The sequence below is a fragment of the Buteo buteo genome, chromosome 4, assembly GCF_964188355.1.
Source record: "Buteo buteo chromosome 4, bButBut1.hap1.1, whole genome shotgun sequence".
In the NCBI taxonomy this organism is placed as follows: Eukaryota; Metazoa; Chordata; class Aves; order Accipitriformes; family Accipitridae; genus Buteo; species Buteo buteo.
The window spans coordinates 59240114-59267441 of NC_134174.1; the positions used below are offsets into that span (position 1 = coordinate 59240114).

The window sequence follows — 27328 nt, forward strand, 5'->3', positions numbered from 1 at the left end:
CTGGCTGCCAAGGAAATGATGTTTCATTTCTAATGCACAGCCTGGGGGCTGAGGTGTGGGAATGGTGGTGTCCAGGCCCTTGGTGAGGATCGCAGTCGTAGATGAAACTCCACCACCACCTGCTGGACACACTGAAGATGGAACTGGGCTCATCCATGTTTGTCTATTAGCAAAATGACAAAATCCCTCTAAAAAAAAAAAAAAAAAAAAAAAAAAAAAAAATTAAAAGGCTGGGACCAAAGTCCTTAACCCCCTGTTTTCCAGCCATCGGGAATTTTTCTACCCATGGACGTAAGTGGCAACTACACGCCTCCTTTGGGAAGCCTGTTTTTATTTCATTTTACTGTAACCCTGATAGATCTGAGAGGCAATTCTTACCTCACAAAGTACAGTCTGAATGCAAAAGCAGGCAAACAGTGGGGAAAGAGTATTTTCTTACACAATTTAAACAAAAAAACCCTTATGTAGTTTACACAGTAGGGAGCAGTCAGACTCAGGATTAACCCCCTGTATGAGAATGAGTTGGGAGAAAGAAATCACTGTACCAGAGCCCATGCAGACAGTGGAAATTGCTGTAGTCACACAGCAATAACAGGGAGAGCTGAATTTTTTTGTATTAAAGAAGAAAATCACCCTGAGCTAGTTGGACCGGGAGTCTCACTGTGCCTCCCTTCCCTTCGTTTATTCCCACCTGCTGTGATGCTGCTAGGGGGACCAGGACCTGCTGAGGCTGGCAGCCCTCCATGCATGCCACACGCTCCATCCCGGCCGTGCGGCGGCTGAGCAGGAGCCGTTCGTCCCGTTCAGGGGCAGGGATGGGGCAGAGGTGCCCACTGCAGGGACACACCTCGGGATTGCCAGCACGGAAAGCCATAGCACCATGCTCGTGAATACCTGTGGAACTTCGGAGGCATCGGTCCATCCTCCATCCCTGCTCCCAGGGTGTGGGTACCGCATCGGTCCATCCTCCATCCCTGCTCCCAGGACGTGGGTACCGCATCGGTCCATCCTCCATCCCTGCTCCCAGGACGTGGGTACCACATCGGTCCATCCTCCATCCCTGCTCCCGGGACATGGGTACCACAGGGCACCACGCCGTTATCTCCTGGGCCCCGTGGGACTTTTTAACAAACATAGAGCTTTAAGTGGTCTTCCCAGGGTCACATCTGGAGACCATTTCAGAGCGAGGAGCTGAGTTCCATATCTCCATGCATCAGAGCGATGTCCCCCCAGTCGTCCTCCAGTGCACAGCCCTCCCGACCCTCCTCCCCTCCCAGCTCCTCACCTCTTCACATGACCTACAATAACAATCCCCAGGGAAGTGACCAGGCTATCTCCAGGAGGTCCTGCATACCCAAAATTTCCTGCGCCGAACCCAACTTCTAGCTTAGGCCAAGTCTGCAGCAGGGCATGATACACCAGGCTATTGCAACAGCAATGTCTCAAGCCTGCTGCATCATTTAGATCTGATTCTTTAATAAATGAAGAAGTGAGGCTTTAATAAGAGATAAGGGAGCCTTGGTCTGCCTTGCTCAGACTAATATTTTAATGGTTGAAAATGATAGAAAAGCTGCTCCGATTTCTTATCTAGCATTTTGCTTTGAATTATTAATAACCAATTTGTACTTAATTTACTTAGTTCAGAAAATTAACTACATGTGTCACTGGTTCCAACATTTTTCATTTTTACTGCCTTCTGCATTGGCAAAGGGATAACTTCATATAAACCAATTAAAAGACAAAAACACACACGCAACCTCCTGCCCTGGTTCACTCTCCTAACTCTCTGGAGTATATCCAGAATATACCAGCTTCTAATATTTCTACGTTTTTTTGCTTCGGACTTCCTTAAACTACAACTTGGGTTAATGATTACAGCTGGTAAAGGGATAGAATTCTCCTAATACCTAACACGGTTTTCCCAGACTCTTGGACAAAAAGAAACATTTTGGGGTAAAAGGGACAGAATCTGCAGTTTTGAGGGAAGAATGGAGGAGTTCTAAAACCTACCACCAGAATTAATTCACATTATAGCTAAGTATTACAAAAATGTAAACATAAGACATGTCTAAACGTCCTCATCTCCTAGAGACAGGGAGCATTCACTTTACTACATGTAATGATTTCTTTTGGGGATTTAAAAAATATTTTTCAAGGAATGTGTGCTATGGTATGGCTTCCTCAAAACATAATTTATTTGCATAGAACATATTATTCTGCAGGATAGCATTAAAATTGATCTCATTGAGTCAGGCTGATCATTTTCAAAAATAAAAAATAACATTTATTCAGGAAAACAAATACTAGCGGATTAATCAAGCTAGTCTCCAAAACGAAGAGGAGATTAATTACATTTCAATGACAGCTGAATGAAACATCACAAGCATTTCAAATCCAATTGGTTTGTTGAAAGTTTTTATGGAAAACTTTTGAGAAAGATCTTGTTCTACCTCCACTTTCAAAACCCCAAACTGAACAAAGCCACTACTTCAATGCAAAGTCTTTCTTCAGATTTAATTCTTTCACAAACACCTTGCCAAAATAAGGAAGCATAAAGAGAAATATACCTGCTTTTTAATACATTGATTTTTAAGGAGACAGGATTTTCTGACAGAAAAAAAAAGATGAAAAATATTAATTCATTTTAATTACCATGCCTGGATTTTAAAGGGGCTTATTTTTACATTTCGGGAGCTTTGTTTGAATGAGAAAGCTGAGTCACCCAACCAAAGAGCTGCTGTTAAGAAGGACAATGAGAAGCACCTGGGAACAGGAACGGTCATGAGGATGAGGAGTGTCTAAACCTGTAGCATACAGGGAGAAGAAACTGGGGAAACTGGAGGCTATAAATGGCCAACCAGCCAGAGAGACAAAGGGAGAGATTTGTAGGCAAAGACGCTGAATTATAATAATGAAGTTTAATGAAGGGGAAATATCAACACTGAAAAAGGGCTTTTACAGCTTTCTGACAGGTAGTAGTTTAAGTGGCCTTCTCCATCGTGCAGAGACAAGAGGAAGGCTGATTCAAAAGGTGCCTAGCACCACTGCTAAAATCAGGCTTCAGCTAAATTTAGAGAACACCTATATTAACAGCCATAAGGTGAGCCTGTAGAACTTTCCACAGATAGGCAAAATGTTTAACCAGTCCATCAGCCCTGCTTCAGCCTCATCTGAAGGACGACAACAAAGGTGAGACATGGGTGCTACAGACACATTCCAGCGAGCTGTTAACAAGCCATCTTGGGTACCAATTACACAGCAGCCATCGTGCAGTACACAGCTCACTGAAAGAGGTTGCTTAAGTATTTTTGGGGAGAACCTGGAAAGTCTTCCAAAGAAAACACATTATGCTAAAACAATGCCACTGTCAACTCTGTGGCATTTATAAATGTTGTTTTCTTTCGGCAGATACAATCACTGGAGCCTGAACTCCTGAGATAACGCAATAGTCAAGGCGGCGGTAAACCCAAAACTCAGGAAATATCACTTGGTTTTCAGCATTTCCAAAGCAGGGCCAGAGTTAAACTGTAATCTCTTAACAGATTACAGGGTTAATTTGTGATTTGTTATTGTAATCTGCCAGGAACAGTCTGGAAGGTGAAAATGCCAGGGGTAGGATTCCTTACATGTTTTCCAGTCACCAAGAATTTTACTGCTGGCAGAGGTAGGAGGCTCCTACACATCTCTCCATGAAAATGCTCACACAACACTGAAGACGCAGTGTAGAGGCACAGCAATGTTACCCGGTTTCTTCTCTACTTCTTTCCTGATCACTGATGGCACTCTATGTGCTTTTTGACCAGAAGAGACACTAAGCAAACATTTTTACAGAACCACCTTAATAAAGCCTTCATATATTTTATTCCTGAAGGATTACAGGAACAAGAAGTATAATCTATATTAGAGCTGCTCCTGATCTCAGGACTCGGGGATAAAGAGCCAGCCAGACCACCAGTCAAAGCAGCCTGACCAAGCTGCTTCTGCACAAACCCATTTCTATTTCACCTAGGGCTGATACCTAGGCCTGGAAGGGAGAACTTCACCTCCCGTCTCTTCTGCTCACCATCATGCAGCATGGGACAACCAGCAGGGACAGGGACCCAACACCCAGGCCATCTATATCAGTGCTTCTCTTTGCTTACAGTAAAAAGATTTGTATGGTGTCTAACCTGATTCTTTTCACTGCAACTGAAGACTAAATTCACTACCTTTATCCAACCTGGGTACACCCATATCCAGGGAATAATCCAGATTCTTGTCTTCTTCTCCACAAGGGGAAAAAAAAAAGCCTTTTTTTTCCTTCCATCTTGCCCATATCGTCCTTCAAATAGAGCTCCTCAAACAGAACATGGTATCCCAGCTGAGACCTTATCAATCTGAACGGAAAGTTTTGCTCTGTGTTTGTCATTCATGTGTAGGCGTAAGGTATCTTTGCATGACATCTGCCCTTTTCGTAACAGTATGCCACTTTTGAGTCATGTTCTGCTTGTGATTTTCCAGTAACTGGAGTTTTCTCCAAAGAACTGCTGCACAGGCAGTTTATTTCCTCTCCTGTACCTGCACATTTAGTTTTTCTTCTCTCAGTTGTAATACCATGTACTTTCCTGGTTGAACTGCATTCTTCTTTTTGCCTTCAGATCTTTCCAAAATGTATCATTACCATTGGGATCATGACAACCTCCAGTGTACAACCTGGCTCCCACAAAACTTGTTAATCTACAAATGTAAAGAGCAAACTCTCTCCTCCATTCCCCAAGTCACTAACGAAGATACCAAATAGACGAGACTCAGAACAGATGCTAGCGGAATCGTGTCCACTACTGATAGTAATTCTTCTACTCCATAATTCTTCCATTCTGACCGTGAATTGTGCTTTAAGGAGAGAAAAAAATCCACTTGGTACCTGTACACATGCAGCTTTCCTCAAACTACCATCACTTGCTAATGAAAATACAAGACAGCATCAGAAGTGACATGTAAATTAGGAGCAAAAGAATATGCTCATCAGCGCCAGGGAGCCCATGCATGGCCTTAGACGCATTATCTGATCTCCATGTTTAGGTTTCCTCATCTGCCAGAGATTGTCACTCTGTAAAACATTTGGGACCAAGAGGTTGCAAACACTATCAGTTTAAGAACCAATATTACTACTAAGCTGGAGAACACCTTTTTTATGCAGATTACTCATAGCAATCATGCCACGCATCTTTTATTGAAATTTTGCATTGCATAATTACATACACATGTATTTGTATAACTAATAGTTACACAATAATTAATTAAATAGCTTTTGTTTCTGTAACTGTCAATGCTTTACGACAGATAGAATCTAGAAGTCTCTTTGGGGTTTATGGTCTCTCAGGTCTGAACTCCAGCATAACATGCAGCAATGAACATTTCATTCATGGAAGTTCCTTATTCTAATGACAGCATCAACTATGATACTTTTTGGACAATTACATTAACAGGTGGGCCAACTTACAGAAGAATTAATAAGGATGACACTTCTCACCCAGCAAATGCAAAGTGCAATGAAGATCTACAAAAGACTGAAAAGAAAATGTTTCAGGCAGCAATTCAGGTCAATGTGGAACTTACCTTGAAAATACAGGGCTGCTGAAAACTCGGTGTACCATAAGAGAGAACAAAGCAGAGAGCTCAAATCAAGCGATCCTTCTAAGTAAGCCTGACAAACTTTTATTACAAGAAAACTAAATTAAACAAAAACCAGAGATAAGTGCTTTATCTGACATTTGGGATTTTAAAAGACTGAGAAATAGGAAGACATTTACACAAAGAATAACATGTAAGGTCATCACCAATAAGAATTGGGTTTTATTCAAGCTATTGACAATAATTGAATTTTAGTTTCCTGCCTCAGCCTAGAGTTGTCAATTAATCGAGCCTTGCTTGCATGTGAACATTGCTAGAGGCCTCTTAAAGAATCAGTTGATTACAACTTTTTTTTTTTTTTCTGAAGAGTGAAACAGCATCCCTCCTTCTCAATTTAAGTAATGATCATCTATGCAGGTTTTATTATATTAAAGCCCCACTGCAATTGATTCACATTTGCCAGATGCTGTCAGAATTGCTGACAGGTGCTTATTGCACTCCAGGTCAGCTTGAAATGGCCACGAGAAGGGACAGTCTGCAACATCAGAGCAGTCCTAGACTCCTGAATGCCCCCCCCCCCCCATAAGGCGAGAGGGACTTTAAAAGAGGAAGCCACGTACAAGAGCCTTGTGGGGATCGGGAAATGGAGACGCAAAATGGCACCTCCGCTTCACAACAAAACAGTGACTCAGGAGTCAGGATGACACCTCAATCTGCTTTTTAAATGGTTCTGCTCCAATACATACACTGCTGGAGACACACCTGCAATGAAAGCTTTTCGTGGTTTAATTTCAGAATCTACCCAGAATGGGACAAAATTATTGAATGAGTTATCTTAGCAGGTTATTTAAATAAAAAAAAAACACAAAAAACACTAGAAGAACTTGTTAAATGTCATATTAGCAAACAGTTTAATTTATTAAAATGACTCCAGTACACCTCTGTGCTTCTACAACAGACACAGCATTACACGCAACAGGTAAAACGTGGTAACATTCTCAAGAAAGCAGTATCAGGCTCATTAGTACAGAAACACAAGAGCAACAGTATCTTACATCACCTCCCAGCTCAACCTTCTTCTACGTGGTGATTCTGATACTTCTCTGTGGAGCAGGCAGTCAGTTGAATGCAAGTATGTGCATATGCTTCCTAATCAAAGATAGGTGAATAAAGCCCTATACTGTCAAAGAGAAGGCAGATATGCCTCCCATGTCAGTGTAAGTAGAAAGTAAATGTATTAACAAGTTTACGATCCCTGGGAGCCTGGGTAGCTGTGGCGGCACGGGAAGTGGAATTCTACATTTTCATCGCTCTAAAAATGTGAGATCTACAGGATGCATATGGAAAGATTAAGCTTCTCATATCATGAAAGATCCTGGCCCAAAAAGACTTGCACACCTGAGTAATATGCTCGTAGGAATGACGAGACTCGTGTAAGTCTTTGTAAGAGGAGAGTCTTAAAATACATTAGTGGTAATTCAGGGCCAGTCCTTTCTTCTTTACTGGTTAACTTTACCGAAATTAACTCAACCTGGCATTCTATCAGCAAAGGAAACATGAGAGATTAATAAAATCAGAAGACACTGAAGGTGTAAATACAGTGCAAAAGTGTTGGGTTTAGTTTTTGACTGTTACAGCCTGATAATTTTATATTCTGTGCTTTATTTTCAGGGAAAAGCATAGTTGTCGTGTGTCATAATATACACGCTTGCATATATATGTATACATACACACTTGCTGCAGAATGCAAAGGCTTCCAGTGGCATATGATTCATAGTACTGAATTCTCACATGCAGGTTTTATTCATACAAAAACAAACCAGTTTTAGAGGTGCCCCCTCCCTGCGCATACTAAATGTATTCATTAATGCGTATTCACATGCATTATTACCCTACCCACTCACTGATTTATATTAACCAGAATTTTATTTTTTTTTTAAATGTCAGCCATAAATTATCTTAGGTCCAACACCTAGCCAGAACACTCCAGTGACCACAGTACTCCTGGGGTTTATGGTAACTAATATGTCAGTTGGCAGAACATTCTTAATAAAATGACTCAAGTTTTGTCTGCTTCATATTGCTTCATTTTCAAAAATCTTTTTTATGTACAATCTTTGCTGTTAGTACACTTCAGATATACTGAAATGCAGTAAACTACGAGAGCTTGTTATTCAGAAGCACCTAGTCTTTTTTTGACATTAAATGGAAGCCATCAGCAACAACTGTTGTATGGAGCATTCATCAGGTTAGCAAACAGTGCATATTAGCTAGTATGAGATGAAACTGTTTTCTAAATAGCTAGTAGACTTCACAAAACAAATTATGTGTGATGTGGTCACTATCCTGCTGAGAGAGCAGAAGGACACAAGAACAAAAGCGACTCTATGGTCAGTTTCTATCCGTATTAATGTAGCTTTGGTTCAGAAATTCTTTAGTGTTGTAGAGCACCTGGTTTAGTGACAAAACACATGCATCTCACAGTGCTAACAGTATAATGCTAATAAACTAGAAACTGCAGGTTTCAAATATTAATAGCATTTAATAAAAAAATTTACAGAAATATTCTTGTTGACAGATGTGCAGTACAAACGCAAGCTCCTTGGCCACAAACTCAAATTGTGTGCATCAGTTTTGTGCTGGCGTAACAGTGCAAGTGCTGAGATTCAAGTATGCTTTTCCGTATTTATGTTAAGCAACAGAGATTACATGATGAAGGTTGGGGGATTTTCTGCTCACAAAGCCAGGACGTGAAAATCAAGCGAAACATTGCAGTAATTGAAATGTTTGATTTCCCTCATATAGAAGGCAATCTAAATGAGGAAAAACACATTTCACAAGCAAACCAGCTTCACATACCACCAAGTTATTGCTTCAGCTAGATCAGCTGTACTAAAATACAGGACTATAGGTTGCAATCTAATCTCCACTTGCATGAAGAGAAGATGAAATCTACAGTGCAAGTCCTCCATGCAAAAGTATCAAATTGCAAGACCAGAGTCCTGTTTCATAGGACAGAATTTATTAATAATTCAGTTTTGCCTACAAATTTACTTTTTTTTGGTCAGTTAAATCAGAGTCAAAAGTACATTGTTTATGATATTCCTGTGTTTCTAGAGGCTACTGCCAATTTAGATCTGCTCAGCAACAGAATACAATATGAACACTTGTTTCCAAAGAATTGCAAAAGTTATTGCTGAAATTTTTAGGGCCAAAATTAAAAATTATTTCACCAAATCAAGTCTTTACCCCACTAAAAAAAAAACCCCAAAATCTGACATTTTATTAATTAAAAACAAAACAACAGCTTTTTTCAATTAAATAATAATCTAAGATTTTACAAGATACTCACATTCAGGCAACTGTCTCCTGACTTTCATCTGGCTGAATGACAGATGCCATAATAAAAACAAGAACGCTACTCTCACATTCTTCATGACAGCAGTGATTAGTGCAACTTACCACTGCACTACACAGCTCTAATAGTGCAAGGTGTGTCTGCTGACAACATTTTTCACAACCATCTGCTACATGACCATTATTCTCAGATGTCTGTAACTGTTATTAGAATTTTGGCATTTATGTTAACGTTTATGAAAAACTATGGCTTTATCCATGAAATATATATCCTGCCTAAGCAAAACTTTTAAACCATTTATTTAAAACAAAAAAACTGAATTGGAATGAAAGTTACTTGTTTATGCCATAAGCTGTGTTGCCACTAAACTCAAGATCTCAGGGTTAGCTACAGATCACCAATATGTGTATTTGTGCATCTGTTACAGTCTTTAAAACTTTATTTAAAATGTAACACTGATAAAACTTCACTCTTCATTTTAAATCTAATTCTAATCATTTATCTTATTTTTTGCAACATGTTTAATTACTTGTATCCAAAGTGTCATCTGAGTACCGCTGTATTACAACAGGATTGGGACTGTAAGAAACCCATAAATGCATACATAAGAAGGCACTTGTCTTCCAGTAGTTCAAGTCAGAGAAGGCCTTACCCAGACAGTGGCACCTTACACTTGGTAGGATTAGCAAATGTCCCCAGGTTTTGACACAGTCTCAAAACCTGTCTTCATGCCCCTGAACAAAGGTGCTATATGTGGTCTATAATACCATGAAGCTCATGATGAATTCCAGTAGTTTTTGCCTGTTGCGCTGAGGTAGGAACGTAGTGCTTAGTTCCAAAATGGTGTCTCTTCTTTGTTTTGTCTGATTGAAAACCTAAAGCACAGCATGAATATATGTAAGTATCACCATGTTAAAAGAATATCCTTTCTTTCATTACTAAAATTTTATGGTCTATACTAAATTTGCCCTCATTTACAAGACTTTTTTTTTTTCCTTTCTTGAAGACTCAGATGGCAATGTCTTTAGATATTATTAGAATCCACTCAACGTTGAAGCCCTTCAAGCGGTACAAAAGAAGAGAAGCTGAGAAGTAAGCACAGCGTATGATAAACAGCCAGCTCCTAACACCAAGGGATAAAACACACACTCAAAAGGCATCTGAACTGAAAGTGTAAGGACTTTGAAAACAAGAATTCAGATGCTATGCTCCAAGTAGGTGCTCAGCAGATGCTATCTAGTTCCACTTTTCCAACAGCAGAATAAACTAGAATTAAAATGATAGATTTGATATGTGCTTTCTTCACAGCTCTTCCAGTCTACAGGAAGATACCTTTACTATAGGCTTTACTACAGACTAACTACTGTTAGTTTATTTAATACATCAGAATTTAAAGACAAAGACTTCAAAACCCTTATCTAGTAATACTTTGCATAAATGCTGATGCTTTCAAAATTATAATGCTAAAATCCATCTGGCATTCAGGAAGCCACATCATTCTGATGAAAGAAAAACTCTTCATTTGCAAAATCTAGATAGGTAATTTAAAATTCAAAATGCTAGTGGTAAAGTGCAAAACTGATCCTTTATTTTAAGGAAAACCTGTATCCTCATGGTGGACACAGGAGGTCTATTAGGATGGTTCTCCTGGAGCATCAATCACTGCCAAGCCAAAATTCAGTAACTAATACTTTTGGAAGATTTAAGTAGTCCTTCAAAATTAAATTTAGCTGTTACTAAGCACAGAGCATGCTCTCAGCCTTCCAGCATTGTCACTGATGTCCAATAAGGGCCTGTACTAGAGCAGTGGAACTTCATTTGCTGTGAATAAAAATGTCTAGTCACCTAGCACTCATCTAGGTTTTCTCAGGGACAAGAAGTAGTACCCTGTTCTGCAATGTATGCTCTTTTCCTACAGCCCAGAGCCTTAAGGAAAGCAAAATGCTTAAAACCCACAATACATTTGCACAGATACATTCACAGATTTTAAACTGACACCTAATAGGTTCCATGAATTGTCAAAATTGTGCTTATGATTAAAATGAAACTTAACAGTCTCCAGCTTTGATCACCACTTACCCCAATTTCCTTAAAGACTTTCACTGCATTTTTCACATGACTGTAGGTAGCGCTCTCAGCTGCAAGAAAGAAAACCCAGAGATAAACAAACTGCAATTGAATTTGGGCTACCTTGTGCTAGGAGGAACAGAATTAATCAAAACCAGTTCCAAAACCAGTTTAACATACCATATACAGCAACATTCTTCTCCGTCCTGCTTATTAAGTGCCTGTGTAACTTTTGAAGGTATTCAGACTCTGAAACAGGACCACTAAAATTGTGCACAAAGATGACAGCAGAGCTGTATGCCTCCAGTAAAGGTCCCAATAACCTCTGCAGGAAAGTGATGTACTGCTGATGCTCTTGAGACTGGCTCACCTAAGAAAGGGCAACAAGAGCTTAAGTGACAGAGACCAGTGGAAACAGGAAATGACCTGCAATACAGTACATGGCAAAACACCAGCCGAAATAATTCTTATTACAAAAAGGAATACAGGGCCACAACACAGCACATTATGAAAGCATAGCAAAAAAGCAGTTTACCATGAGGGACAAAACAGGCGCTGCACGTCACAGATCAGTACTACTTTTTTCTCCTCCAGGATATTAATAACTATTTTCCTAAGATAAAATTAAAGACATCATACTGTTCTGCAGCCAACAGAAGGGCTGCCATACATTCACAGAGATGGACACGTTTCCAAGTGTTAACAAGATATCCTAAAGAGTATTTGTGTCAGCTCTGTGAGAAAACTGGTAATATGCCTAAAATCAACATGATCAATCTGTGAAGTGAAATTTAGGCTGAAAATAAATACCAGCCGGATGTGTCCCTTTTAGAGTGCATGCAGTAAAGAATAAAACATTTAAACATTAAGATACTTGAGCCTTTATTAGTTTTCATAACACTAAACATTGCCCTTCCACCTCCCTATAAGACTATTTGATGTTTCTTCAGATGTTTTCCTCATGGGAAGGACAGAAAGATGTTTTACTGACTGTAGCAAAATACAACAGACTAACACTGTGAACCAAAAAAAAAAAAAAAAAAAATTATCATTACCCCTCCCAAACTAGTGAAGTAGTTTGTATCTCTCACAACAAGCTTCAATATTATTAGCCTTAGGTTAATATTACCTTCAGGTAGCAATCTCTCTGCTCTTCTCCAAAATCACTGTCTTCATCTTCCTCGTCACTTCTCCAAGATAATGGCTCAGGGAGTTTTTTATCCCACTGCTGTTCTGTAAGACTGGGGCTAACATCCTCCTGATCATCCTGCTTAAATGTGAAAGACAAGGTGGTAAATAGGTAAAAACCCAAATCCAGGTAAACAATGGATTTATTTTATAATCTCATCTGACTTAATCAGTCCATTCATTAACCAATATTCAATGAAAGCAGGTGAGACCCAATTAAAGACAGCGTTGAGACAAGCAGAGAGAAGAGACATTTGGTGAAAAAGACTGTTTTTCTTTAGTTTGCCTGTTGCATAGAAGTGGAAATCTTTGCAAGTGTTGCTGAATCTTCCTACCAGAGGCCATGGAGTAGCAGTTGCCAAGAAAGTGTTTTCAGCTGTGTTAGGATAGAAAGTTGAGATGCTATCTGGATGTGGATATTGCTAACCTCCATGTTACTGTTGCCTTAAAGACAGCGTAGTAAACTCAGTGTTACTACATTACAACAGCTAAAGTCTCAATTAATGCAGAATGCCACAAGTAGCTATTTGGAAGCGGTAACTTACTGCCTCTAATGATGCTGTTCTTGCATCTGTCCCCATATGAGATATTGGCCAGAATAGAATGAGCCAGTTTTAATCACAAAGGCTCCAAGTTGTTTAAACCTTGATGACATTGATGAAGGTATGTCAGAAGTTCAGGTGTACAGTAACTGAGGTGCAAGAGAAATACTCCACCTCACCGACCAATGTTTGATGCAACATTCAATTTCAACAATGCATCTTCAGAAATTAGTTTTAGAGATGATAAACACACACTTGAAAGAATAAGTGAAGCCTTAGTGTCAGTCATTCACCATTATTTGTTTTGATCAAAGTAGTAGAACAGAAAGATTTTTCAAAGGTCACCAGTGCTAAGTCCCTGAGGAAAGACCCTCATACATTTATTCCATTTTGAAATGGGAATCAGGGAAGATTAAAACCAATTGGGTAACAGACACCTTGTAGATGTGATTACTGTCATAATATTCATGACAAAGAAAAAGGCCTCTGCAGCAAATGAAGAATGACATCCTTCCAATCTTACACTCTGATTAAATGTTTTATTTTGAATGAAGCAAAGGTCACAAAAAAAGTTTAAAAAAATACCACAGAGATCACTATGTGTTAGGAATATTTCTTAGCTTTTGAAGTAGACACTAGAATCACAGGAAAAGAATTTAAAAAAAAGCATGGGTCAATCAAGCTCAGTTTAATGGGAAATTTATCAATGTGTTAATGTCAGCAGTAAACTGAAATAATTAGAAGGGACAGAAGCTAGCTACCTTCCTTAGAGAACAGGTTGTAAAAACCCCACAAACATTTCCAACCTGTCCGAAGTCATTAAACCACCATTGTTTATAGTGTTTGCACTGATTATGCGAATTCTTAATGTGCTAAAAGTAGTAAGCAGGTACAGAGGTCTTCTATGTTTAAGAAATTTACTGACACAATATATCTCCTTTTTAAGCATTCAAATGTTGCGCTTTTGTTGCACAAATATTTAAATACTGCCTAATAGCTATCTATATCACAGCTATAAACAGCAAAGTACCAGACTCAGCGGCCAGAACTTATAGAAGAACCCTCAAGGCAGGTTTCATCCTTGAGTAGACAGAAGTGCTTATCTACTGCTGTCCACACCTATTTTCCTCACCTGTCCCCAGGCATGGAACATACAGGTTTCTTCCTAATCCTCTGATTAGCATTCGTTTTGGGATTTATCTAATAATGATTACAATCTAATGCACGACAACATGTCTGTCTGTAGTTTAGATAAAAAGCAAGCAGTAGTACCTCCAAAGAAGGAGAGTGTTTAATATCCAGGTATATCAAGTAAATAGTACCTATGGTTACATATATTAAAAATGGAGGATGTATCAAAAGGTGAAGCATTAGAGTGAAGCAGCGGCCATTAACAAATACCCCAGAAGCAGTTCTAGCCTCCTTTGAAACTGGAATGGTGCAAGAAGCAAGCAGCCAAATAGGTAACTCCTGTTCCATGTGCTCTTTAAATTTTGTTTCTTGCTCCTGGGCGCCCAGGTTTGTTTACTGTGCACAAAAAAAGTTTGGGAAGCAAAGGTATGCTGAGTCATCTGCCCCCTGGTCCCCAGGTTTTCTTTACACTGTACGTCTCTGGTGGATTGCACCACACAGCAACTCCAGAACATCCCTGAAACCGCAACTTGTGCTAGCAGAGGAGGTTTACAATAATTTTGAGATCGATGCAAACGAATCAAAGAATGACAAAAGATCTGGACTACTGACTCCTGTAGATTAGAAAGTGAACACTCATGTAGTTATGCTACAATCTGAAAGGGCTCCAATAATAAAATAAATCCCAATTTTACAAGACAGTATAAAATATGTGTCTTCTTTAGTAGGTTTAATGGTATAATGAAATTACACAGAGTCATTCCTAGCATCACAGGATGACTATACCAAAATGTCTGATGCTTATAAATGTAGGAATGAAGTAGTATCAGTCCTGGACTTGTTAAGTTGTGACAAGCTTTCAGTAACAGTATATAATTAGAACAAGACTCACAACTAAGAAGCATAAACTACCTATGGGTAAAGTCAAGTACAAGAAACAAAGCTGATTTAGTATCTCTATCACCTTACCTCAGCCACCAGAAGAATGCCATATTGTATCAGCCTTTCCACAGATTCATGGCAAACTTGATATATCACCTGGCAAGGCTGCACAACATAAAAGAAATGCACTGAAAAAAATCATATCCATTACAGCAACACCAGTTCCCTGTTCAGTAAGAATGTTTCAGATACAGCAGTATTATTCCTTTTAAGCAAGTTATTAAACTTTTACCAGCATAATCCCAATGCACCACTCTCATGTTTATCCTGGCAGACAAGCAGACATTAAAAAATTACAGTGAAATAGGATATTTAAAATTTGTCCAGTTTTTTTTGAAGAAATGCATTACTACACTGATAGAAAACCACATTAAATATTCTTGCCTTTTAATCGCCTCTAACCAAATTTTAGTTTGTTAACAATTCTGGAATAAAATCATCATAAAACTAAAAACATTGAGACTCATACCAGTGATTTATTTGGAATTTAAAGGAAGGTATACTTTTAAGAAATTCCCTTATGTTTTTTGAAACTCTGAATAAAAACCCAATCTCTTTTACATTGTTCATAATCACATAGGAAATATTTTCTAAGTTAAAAAAAAAAAATCAGTTATTAACTCTGAAAGCAGAAGGCTAAGATTGCTAAAGAACCCCACCATATGAGCTACATTACTGGCCAGACAAAAATACTAAATTTGGCTCATGCTTCATGTAAAAAGGCATGAGTCAGAAATATCTGTACAAATTTAAGAACTAATTCAAGGATCTCTAGAATTCTAAGTAACTTCTACACATAAGAAAAAAGAAAATATCTAGCACTTAAAATTGCAAGTATACAGAGTGTTAAGTATACAGTGTCTGAAAACTGAGATAACATCAGCTCTCTTCAACGTTTTGTAACAAAACAAAAACCAAAGTCAGGCCATGTTTAAAATTGCCACTAAGTACTAGGTGTGGCACACTGTGACTATTGCACTTCTATGCAAATTAAGAATATCTTTAGAATCTGGAGCCTTACTTCCCAGCATAATTTCAATCATCTATGCAAACTCATATGAGTTGGGTACTCTCAAAGACTTGTATTTGTTTAAGTAAAAAAATATCTAAATAATTTGGGCAGAATGCAGATATAGTTGTGATGGTCCAATGACATAAGCGACACAAAATCTGTTAGAAGGCATTAAGAAGCCCAACCTCAAGTTGTGGGAAACTGACAGAGACAGAATGAGAAGCTTTTTTTTCTCAGGAAAGGCCTAATGCCAGCAGAGCAGAAAAGCTGCAGGCTCACCCCAGCATCACCCACTTTAGCACTTCCAGGAGCAGCAGGCGTGTACTCAGTATGTATCCCTGAAACTGGATCAACTGATTTTGTTACACCTTGCCAAGGAAATAAGGTAGTGACAGGAGTTTGGCAAGTTAATTCACGTGTTATCTTAGGCCAGACATCTTTTGGATGAACTGTTCTCATGGAACTACTGTCGTTCAAATGTTCAGACGTTTCCTTGAAGCAAATGAGAGGAACACTATCTTCCTTTTTCAAATTATATTGAACCTCTTGACACCCGTTACCATCAGACTATACATACGGTGAACGTATCAAAACTGTGACACATGAAGAAAGCATCAATTAATTTCAAAGTAACATATGCAGTTACAAGCAGAACAAAAATTTAAAACGTGGACAATTAATGCAATTACTTACTTACCAAAGATACAGTAAATTCATTAGAAAGCAAGTAACACAAGCTGGCAGCTTTTCGGACCAGGTGTTCTTGACTAATCAAACTGGGAGAAGCACCACTGGTACCATTTCTGTACCTCCTACTCTGAACCGCATGAAGACTGCAGGCTAGAGCAGAAATGAACATAAGCAACGTTTATTTTTCCAAAAAGCTTTATAGCAAAAGAAACTTTAAACTTCAGTTTTGTCTATTTCTAGGCCTAAAAGTAGTCAAACATTACACATGCAATTGAAGAATAAAGACAGAATTCACCACTATTTTGTTTGTGTCCAACTGATGTCAGATCAAAACAAAATCTCATTAAAGTATTGAAACAAAATCTCATTAAAATACTGCTGATCAAAGCACAGGTTTTGCCATGTTGGCTCAAAATTCTCATAGTGCCTTCCCAATGGCACTGACCAATACACAAATACTTCCAAGAAAGATAAAGGACAATGAGAAAAATGGGTGGAAACATTCCACAAAAAACCCTGAGTTCACTTTAAAGTTGTTTTTGTTAGGGTAAACATGGGCGGAAGCAAGGAGGAGAGATATAAATAGAAGTAAATTACATGAAAAACTGATGAGGTTTTTTGTGCAGATACTTCGACTTCATGGGTTACAAGAAAGTCTCTCCTTGGTAAACCCCAAAACATACCAATAATGGCCTCTTTAATGAATACATGAAGTACTCCATTGCTGTAGAAGTTGAGTTCAAATACAGCAGGTATTGTTGTGCTGGGAGTGATGAAGAACTCATTGTTTCGGCTAGTGTTTGTGATATTTACACAGTTCCCCAACAAGTGGATGGCATGCATGACAACATCATCTGAGTTTCCTGAAAATCCCAAGTCAAAGTCACGGGCTAAGACCTCCTCCTTCATGGAGAAGAAATCTTCTACCAACCTGGAAAGATCAGTTCCCTAGAAATAAAAAGAGAATCACACTGTGAAACAATATTTCTGCACAGCAGTTTATCTGTAAACCACATAACCATGTATATAGCAAACACATAAACAATACACTAATTGTCAATAATCCAAAGCACAACAGTCATATTAGAAAAAACTTATTTTCATGGAGATTTTGCTGAAATAGTCCACAGGTTTTGACTTACATGCAATTATATTTTAAAGCCATACAGCTATTTGGGAATGGAAGTTTTTTGTCTGCTCCTTGGTTTATTTCACAACCTGTAGAGACCTGAGTTGTTCTTCAAGAACACATTAGAGGTATCGTATTTTGATTACCTATGCTATAAAATGAATAATCAATTATCTGGGAATATCGTAATTAACAGAACTCTTCACGTGGTTGGGGACATGAGGAAAAGCTTTTCCTCAAGCACTTTCCTTCCTTGTTTTTTGTCTAGATGGCTTCAGATCACATTGTAAAACGCTTCTTTGATCCCACTATTGTAGGAAATTGGAAAGACTGGACTGACAGGAATGGTGATACTGTCCTTGACAAGCAAGATTACATATCTGACCAATATTTTTCAATTTGTTCTTGATTTATGTGAAATAAAAGCTTCAGATTAGAGGGAGAAGGAATTTCAGAAAAAATGCAAAACACATTTGTAGGAGAAAAAAAAATTCTTCCAAGCCCCGTGCACAAGACTTCAGTTAAACATAAGTATCATTCTGCCATCATGATATAATTCTAGTACTGAGGAACAGCAAAACTAATTTGAAAATTAACAGAAGAATTTCTAGCATATTCAATGGTGAATGTGTTTTGAGATCTAAAACCCAATCTTAATACAATTAACCAAAACCATGTATTCTTCAAAAAAAGCGTAACTACATTTTGAATTACAAAAATCTGTTTCCACATGAGTATTTATTATCATCCCATCAATAATGGCTTATCTTCAAGCATCCATTACTAACTAAAATATTAGTACTCAGACTACCTAAAATGCACCTTAATTTAAATGCAACTTTCTTCTTTTGTAAGTATCATGCAACAGTAAAATGCATGCTATTTTTTTTAATTAAAAGGCCAAAGTAATGTTTGGCTATTTGAGCAGCATGAAAGCCTTACCTGCCTGTGTCTGTACAGCAGCAAGCAAGCAACGATATGGGTAGACATCACAGCACAGGACTTGTTAGCAGCTAGAGGTAAGCAAGATAAACGTGTTAAGCACCTGAGAAGTTCAGAACATCATTACAAGTGAAAGAGTACCCATTATTAAAAAAAAAAAAAAAAAAAAAAAGTGATACTGGCACAGAACTGTACCTTCTGAATTAAATACAAAGTGTATTATGTCTACATAGTAACAATATTAAAGTAATCAAATTAAAATAACTTGAACTAAGAAGGCTGAGTAAAGCTTAAATGTTTACTAAGCTAAGTACCATTTTGTATGCATCTTTTATACCATAAATCACAGAAATCACAGATCTACTGACTGAAGCATACACCACATAACCTATAAAACCTGGCAAAACTGGTCCATGCAGCTAGATGAATTCATGTGAGTATGACCTTAAATAATGCCATTAAGACACTGCCATAACTTCTTACATGAAGTGATAAGAAATCAGTGTATCAATATGACAAACACTTCAGAGTACATCAAATTCAGTACACTAGTCCAAAAAGTTAACAAATACAAAAGTTAACAAAACAGAATAAAAAGCTTGTACTTAATCAGAAAGAAGAGTTTATAAAACTTTGAAGAGGGAGAGAGGCAAAGGATGGAGAATTGTCAAGACAGCATTTGAAGTCATGAAATGATCACCTGAATGGAGGGAATTGGGAAGCATGACATTACCAAAAGAGCAAGGTAGTTCATGCAATCAGCAAAACAAAATAGGTAGCTGACAGTGATACTGTAACACTTACTGAACAAAATATGCTCAGCCAAGTTGGCTATCAGCTCTCTTCTGAAGGGTTCACTGGTGATATCCCTGGAGTTGGGCAGTGAGGCCTCTGTACCTTCATCCACAGTATCATTAGGTCTGAATACAGAATAAAAATTCACACTATGACATTTAGATTTTGATCAAACTGTAAAATAACCTAGATTGTTTGTCTGGGTTTTTTTTTAATATACACTAACTGAACTACAGCACAAAAAGCCACTATGCAGTCTGGTAAAGGCACAAAAATGTTATGCGTAACAAGCTCCACAAAAATTCTAGTATCTACCAACTCTTCCAGATCATTTCTTCACACTAAACAACAATCCAAGATAAGACTATCAAAAGAAAAATTGCAACCTTGTCCTATAGCTATTTGTGACTTTGCCATTACATCATTTGCACCCCACAGCTCTTCTCCTTCAATGAATATGGACAAGAGTAGATTAAGCAAACCTACCTAAGAGCCAGCTTCTAGCCCAGCCTCTCTACAAACTAGAAATGGTCTTTTGAATGGACCTACAACTTTCTAAAGATAAATTACTGACTTTGTCTCTACTAGGAGCACACAGGTTGGTACAAGTCCAGCAAAGACCTCAACTACAATGTGTATCTGTATAACAAATGCGGATCTAGCCCTTGAGCGCAGTTTTGCAGTTCTGAGTGACAGTCACCTCCCTGAGCAAGAGGTACTCACTCCCAAGTCCTGTTTGCTTTGGAATTGTACCAAAACCCTCCTGAAATGTTTGTGAGGTTTAAAAACAAATCCTATATTTTTAATTGTGTTATTTTTTCCCCCTAAATTATTCCATAAAATTTAAAATTAAACCAAGAGAAGTCACTAAAATTTAAAAAAGAAAAACAAAGCCTCCTCGAGCTTATTTAAATAGAGCTCCCCAGAAAGAATGCAACTCTCATAATAAATTGCACAGTTACAATTGTCTTAAATTTTTAGTTTTTCTATACATAATTAGATTACCCTTGGAGACTTCAAGTACTACTTGGAATGTAACACAGAAGACTAAAAAGACAAACAAATAAACAAACAAACAAACCCCAACCTGTCCTCCCTCTCCCCAACACCCAAAAAATCTCTACCTCGACGGAAGTATAGCTGGTAGCAAAGCTTGTTCCAAAGAAAGAGGAGCAGGCACAGGTTTTTGGCTTTGGCTGTTTACATATTCCTGTTAAGAGAAGACTTGTTATTTTTTGTACTTTTTCCACCTAATACTATTATTATATGAAAAAGGCAATTATTCAAAAATGCAACTGTGATTAAAAATAGCTCACACTAAAAGACCAGTAATAAGGTCACAGAAATTAAAAGTTTTCAACCGTTTATTCGCTTTTGATGTTATTTTATGAAAAGGCAGACTTTCCACAGCAAGGAATCCGTACTTCATGAAATACATTGCAACAAAAACAATAGATAACCCCTGACAGCACCCTGCTGGGAACAACTCCTTTGAGACTACCTTCTCCATGATTAAATTAATGAGAACTGCCTTCATTAACATGAGTGAAAGCAAAGTCTAATACCCATTCAGAACCAACATCGAGACTGTAATTATTGCTTGCTGCTGCTTTCCTCAAACACCAGGATAGGGAACTTCTCCACAGGTAAGCACCGGCTGCAAGACCCCTCACAGTGCCACAAACTAAAGCACCCAGGAAGCAGGCAGGGTACTGCATGCTTGGTGTTCTTGAATCCCAAATTTCTCAAAAGCCAAAACACCTCTCCTTACAGGTTAGCATTTACATTATTCTGTTTTCAGGACACTGTGTTCTTTCAGTTTCTATACAGACTGATGTGGGAAACTAAAGAGCCACTTAACCTGCTGGTCAGGAAAACAGTTCCCTCCCAGGAAAGCTGCTCAAAAGACCTTCCCAGCCAGCTCACCCTCCTCTGCTTCTAAGCCTGGGCTCACAGAACTGCAGATGCCCAAAATTAACCCCCAAAGCTCATGTCCTTTCAAAAAAACTGCAGTGACATAACTACATCAATTTAAAAATACAGTTACACTTCTGCAAATCTTGGTTAAGGCATACTTAAACAATTTGTCATTTATTACCTTTCTGGAGTACAAAAATGAAGACGCATACAAATGAGACCTGACAGAGATTGCTAGGAAGGTATAGAGTGATTAGCATTTCACTAGATTAAGAGGGCAGATAACCTTCTTTTCCTTATACTGATCCAAGAACAACTGTTAACTCCCTACCAAGAATAGCCCACGCCTTCTCCTTTGGAAGTGAATTAATATCTTTCCCTACTATGCTAATTACAATGCGGTGCAGACGGTCACAGTAATTTCATGCTGCGGTAATTGAACCCTCCAAAGCTCTCCAACCTACTGCTTTTCTAAGAGAAGTAGGGCAGAAAGAAGAACACCTAATTAATTTGAATAATGTTCCAGTAGGTTGTTGTTACAGTAGTTAATCTTATTAAAGTCACACTAAAAAATAAGGTAAACTGTAGCAGAACACAGATTAGTGAAATGCAGATAAGTATAGTACTAGCAGATTCTGCAAAGAGATCAGAGAAAATTTAAAAAGTGAAGGCAGATACTACTGCACCACCCCATTCCCTGAGAAACTACACAACAGCATTTGGTGAACTACTGTTGGTAGTAGTTGTAAACTAATAACAAACTGTGACTTTCAAAGACTATGCAGATTTTTATGATACATTATCCATGATAATTTTATAGCTACTAATTTGCTTAGCACTTTTAAAAATGCAGTGAGATAAATGCCCTTCCTCAACTATAGTGTAAGCCATTAAATTACTTAAACTGGAGAACTGTATTCAGTTTCCTTCAACTCCAAATATCTCTACAACATCAAGAATTACTACATGGTACAAGGATAACTTTAAAGATTGTTTGTTAACACAAAACAAACAAACCAAGAACCCCAGTAAGAATATTTACACCATTTCAAAACTAACATAACCCTTTATATCAACTCTGAGACTATTTCAGCTTAACACAAATGTGTCCAAAGACTCATGCATTCAGCAAAACAGGGATACTTTTGTACCACTGGAATCAACTTCAGCAAATAATGCTAGTGATGATAACCCACAAATACAAAAATCAAAATAAATGTGTCCCACTGTTGAAACACCAAAAATGTCAAACATTCAAAAGGATCTTCAAAATATCAAACTTACTTTTAAGGAAAATGGTTGTGCAAAATCTACCCTGACACATCCGTAATTCTTCCGCAGCATTCTGAAGACTCCTCTAGCTATACTCCAAAGACTTTCATTCTTCTTAGGCTTGCCCTGGAAAACATAGGTGGTTGGTTTGGGTTTTTTCCAATTTGCAATTAAAAGGTTATGTTTAAAATTAAAATGCATGCAATAGCAGACAAAACAAAGCCGAATCTTTTGACACACCTTATAACTTCCAAGTAAATCTAGGGAACTATTGTTTTCCATAGAAATCCATTTGAACATATTATTTGTTATGTCATGAATTTGCATTTAGAAGTATGTCACCCATACCTCAGCACTCCCTATCAGAGAGGTTTTGTGATTCATGGCTGTATGCTCTTCAGCACTAACACCAAGTACCTGTGACAGAGGACACTACTAGCACATCGTTTAACTATGTAACACATTTTCCTGCACATAAACAGAAAGTCCCCTAGGCAAAACAAGTTGTTCAATTGCTCTTACCAGCTGTTCACTGTTGTAGTGACCTTCAATTATGCGATCATAGGAGATTCCCACAGGTATAATTAGGACGTCAGGAGTTGCATTTGAGAAGAGAGCATCCACCACAACAGATAAAAGACCTGCTCTAGCTCCAGATGTCTTTCCACTTCGAGACCGTGTGCCTTCCAAGAATATTTCTAAAAACTGCTGCTGTCTCAACAATTCTTCTATGTGCTGAATACAAAAAGATTGGAGAAGAGGAAAAAATAAATATCTAATTATATTGGCAAATTCACATTTGAAATATATTGTCAGCAACCATTTCCTTTTAAAAACATCGGAAGATCATGAGTTGGCATGAATACTTGTGAAAAAAATAAAGGCAATGATTAACAAGTAGTATAATGCCATTTGTTCAAGAACCACATCTCCAGCAACAGTTGATCTAGCCGATTTGCATACATCTCTCCTTCTGGTTCCTCAGTACATTCCATCTTCCAAGATGCAAAACCAGCTATTATACTGAACAGCACAAAGGATTACATCAACCCATCATAAACAGAGACTTCCATTAAGTTAACAGAATCAGTGTAGATATGCTTCAGAACAAAAGAAATCAGAGAAACAAGGCTTAAGTTTAACATTATTTCAGAGAGTATTAATTCCACTTTCTTTAATAAGGATTACGCAAGGTGAAAATCTGCTCATCCTCAAAGGTGCTGGGCATTCAATTCTCTTTTATTCTACACATTCAAGACTTCATACAAAAATGTATCCTTTTTTTGCAGCATGAAACCTAAGACAAATTCAAAGCAGTAAAAAACATCCCCAGACAGATGGAACTCTCCTTTCCATTTGCCACCTGACTGAAACGCTACCTACAGAAACAAAGACAAGAAGTACATACCACATAGAGCAAAGCTCTGTAGAGGAAGTCCTTACGACCATCAGGACTCTGATCTAACTTTCGACGAATGAAAAATCCTCCTAGTTTGCGGATCAATGTGCTATGTAATAAAGAAGAATTGTACTCATTGACTTTAGTTTGCAGGAAACTATTACATGTCCAGTACGAAATTCCCAGCATGCAACAGGAACTGAAATTACTGAAATTCTCAAAGACTAAAATGTGTTACACTATTTGCACATGATGGGACCACACAAATATTACTCTATTTAACTTAAGAAACGGGCTTCTCTACAGTGTCTTGCTTCATTTCACTCCCTCGTCAGACCACTTACCCTCTGCAGTGACCCTGACCGGGACACTATTGTACATTTAGATGTTGGTGACCCACCTAACAGTTAGCCTGAGCTGGCCCAAGTCTGTGCTGTGCTGTATGCACACAGCATGGCCTTCGTACCCATGTTGTACTGCACATACCCCTTGGCTGCAGGATCAGCTCAGCCAGCTAATTTTAACAGAGGAGCCTGCAGGCAGCTCCCACTTGGCACCAGCAATTACGCTGCCTGCGCGGCCTTGCCTTTATCTAACAGTGCAGTAAGAAGTTCTCATGAGAACATCCTTTCTGCTTGACAGAAGAAATGACGAATACAGTTGTTTTTGTGTAAGAAAATCCTATACTAGCTCAAATAACCAAAATGGGGTAACCCTTCCTGCAGACAGGGTCTGCGTGGCATGCTGTGTGTGGATCGGAGACCTGCTGGATAAAAGAACTTAGGTTCTTCAGCCACTTCTTCAGAAATGTAATTTAAACAGAGACCAAATTGGAGTACTTTCCCACAAAGTATTATTCACTCAGTATTGTTGTTGCCCATTAGCCAGCTCATTAAACTTAATGAAGAAGAGTTGTCCATTCACAACACTTTTTCACATACTCATCTTTCCTTAGTCACCTACCCACTTTGAGACTCCCAGAAGAAAGGAACATCCTTCCTTAGGTTAAGGAAGGATGTAACCCTACTTAGGTTATGACACAGAGTTTCTCAGAAGAATTTTGTTATGCTCTCTCTCTGAGCATGTAATAGGAACCAAAGATGTTCTATATGATGGCCCATTAATACTCAGATTGTCTTACACTTGGACATAATATATACTGCACAATAGGTCACCTGAAGAACCCCCACCTCAGCCTTTTTCAAATAAGAAGACATTATTACCTGAAGATGGGTATGTTGAGATTGTTCCCTGCAGCAATGTAGGGTGCTTTGATGTTATGGCAGAAGAGAATGAATGTAAGGAGCAGGTAGTCAATGTGGGATTTGTGAACAGGCAAGAAGATAAGAGGCAAATTCATCTACGGTGGGGAGAGTAGGAAAAAAGAGTTGGTAAGAAATGTGGAATATTACTCCTTTTGTAAAATCCATTATTGAGATTGCTAGCATCATATAATCAGAACTGATGGTAATTTCCAGTTACCATCATTCACTTTGTTTACTTCTGCTTTTCATTCACCTGTGACAACGAGAACATTTTAGTCAACTGTACTTAATTTTCATGGACTGTAGTTTTTAGTTGTATGCATTACATCAACAATGATTAATATTCCCAGTTTCTTCTGACTCACAGTATTGAGACAACAATCAAACAATTAAAGGGATGTGGCCAAATCATCAGTGTCACCAAAGAACTGCTATTTCTATTAGATATCAGCAAGGATCTATGAATACTGGGGTTCCCAAACACTGTAATCAACAGATAACAGAAAATATTAGGAACCTTTTTTGTTTGTTTGTTTCATTTATCTGTCTATCTTTCTAAGGTAAACCCTGCAAAAAGAATCAATTCCTTTGAGTGTAAAAAAAAAAAGGTAGAATTTAGGACTTATTTTGATCAATTTCAATAAATATTGAAGGACTGGGAACAGACTGCTGGTAAGGAACAGGAAAAGTTTATTTCTTAAAGACTTTTATTCCAAATTAAGGTAAGACTGAAAAATCCTAAATAGACCTATTAATTTATTACCGTCTGCCTCAGCACAAAAAAAGAAATAATACTGGATGCAGGTTATCTGAGATAATCATTCAGCCTGATAGTTAAAATTTGATCCTGAACAAAGGTAAAACCAGAGTGCACATAGTATTTTAGGTTACACAACTCAGAGAGCATTACATTTAATTAAAACACTATTTCACAGATATGAGGCAGTTCTATCTACAATCTGATATCATAAAGACTTAGCAGCGTTCTCCTAAAAAGTGCTGTAAACATTAATAGAAACTACTTCAGAAATGTACCTTACTAGATTCTTTCCCACCCTCCCTTACCTCTGTTGCTGCTTTGACCATTTCTATTTGACCTCTGTGGATCTGAATATTCCAGAAAAAGCTGTTAAACAACTTCAGTAACACCCAGCCAGTCAACCTGAAGGAGGAACAAACACAACTCAAAAAGCTTCATTCATTTCTGACTCCATTTTATATTTCTTCTATATGAATAAGGGCAATGCCATAAAACCTAATTACTTCATATTCAAACAAAATTACTATAAAATCCAACTGCTTAACAGGTTTTTGCCTATCAGCTAAGCCATGGTTAATAACCACATTTCGGCTTCCTGCAGTTATAACACGAAACTTGTGTCAACCTCATTGAAAGCTGTTCAAAGGGCAGAGACCACTTTACATAGGGGGCAAGTTAATGGAGGTGCTATGATCAATTTATGATAATAACTAAGCTAGTTAGGTGACATGTTAGGTGACAGTACGTATCTGGTCTTGTGGGAGAACTTAATACAGTTATAAAAAATATAGGCTTTGCATCACAAAAGTTGGTGAAGGGGACTAGGAACATGACAGAGACAAATTAATCCTTAGTAGCAAAGGTAGACATCACAGTAGAAGATTTTATCTCAGGTAAGATTTTATCTAAGGTACTTATAGCTGCAGGTTATGATATTCAATGGGCCACTGCAAAAAAGATCTTTCATCACAGTCTAAGATGCTGCAGCTAGCTGCTCTCACCCACATCAGCCTGAAACAACAAGAGATACTAATATTGGTCTAAGCATTAGCACCAAAACTAGTTTCAGAAGGAAAAAAAAAAAAAAAAAAAAAAAGCATGTATTTAATCTTATCACAAGATTTATCCCTTGAAAAGGCAGAGGGCTTCTGTTGCATCTGAAAATGAAGAATAACTACCATTTCATTAGTTAACATTAGAAAAGGGATTATTATGAATAATGCATTATTTTTTTAGAATAATTATTATTTATGAATAATGTGTTACAAGCTCTGCTGGTATAATACAGAGAGAGCTTGGCCATCCT

General features: G+C 37.9%; 1 protein-coding gene across 3 annotated transcripts in view; it reads right to left on the reverse strand.

Annotated features, from left to right (window-relative positions):
* Positions 1–6497: 6497 nt before the first annotated feature.
* GPAM (glycerol-3-phosphate acyltransferase, mitochondrial) overlaps positions 6498–27328 on the reverse strand; it is a 33368-nt gene continuing 12537 nt past the window's right edge. For 2 of the 3 annotated variants that reach the window (XM_075026380.1, XM_075026379.1), the window contains 15 exons: positions 26328–26424; positions 25221–25357; positions 24007–24106; positions 23121–23333; positions 22611–22724; positions 20534–20619; positions 19419–19534; positions 18615–18685; positions 17227–17491; positions 16551–16693; positions 14869–14946; positions 12168–12308; positions 11219–11408; positions 11051–11109; positions 6498–9846 (listed from right to left, as the gene is read on the reverse strand). In XM_075026380.1, coding sequence (XP_074882481.1) covers positions 9730–9846; positions 11051–11109; positions 11219–11408; positions 12168–12308; positions 14869–14946; positions 16551–16693; positions 17227–17491; positions 18615–18685; positions 19419–19534; positions 20534–20619; positions 22611–22724; positions 23121–23333; positions 24007–24106; positions 25221–25357; positions 26328–26424 — 1927 coding nt within the window. In that variant the 3' untranslated portion in view covers positions 6498–9729. The remainder of the gene's footprint in view (positions 9847–11050; positions 11110–11218; positions 11409–12167; positions 12309–14868; positions 14947–16550; positions 16694–17226; positions 17492–18614; positions 18686–19418; positions 19535–20533; positions 20620–22610; positions 22725–23120; positions 23334–24006; positions 24107–25220; positions 25358–26327; positions 26425–27328) is intronic. The other variant, XM_075026381.1, reaches the window with a different exon arrangement.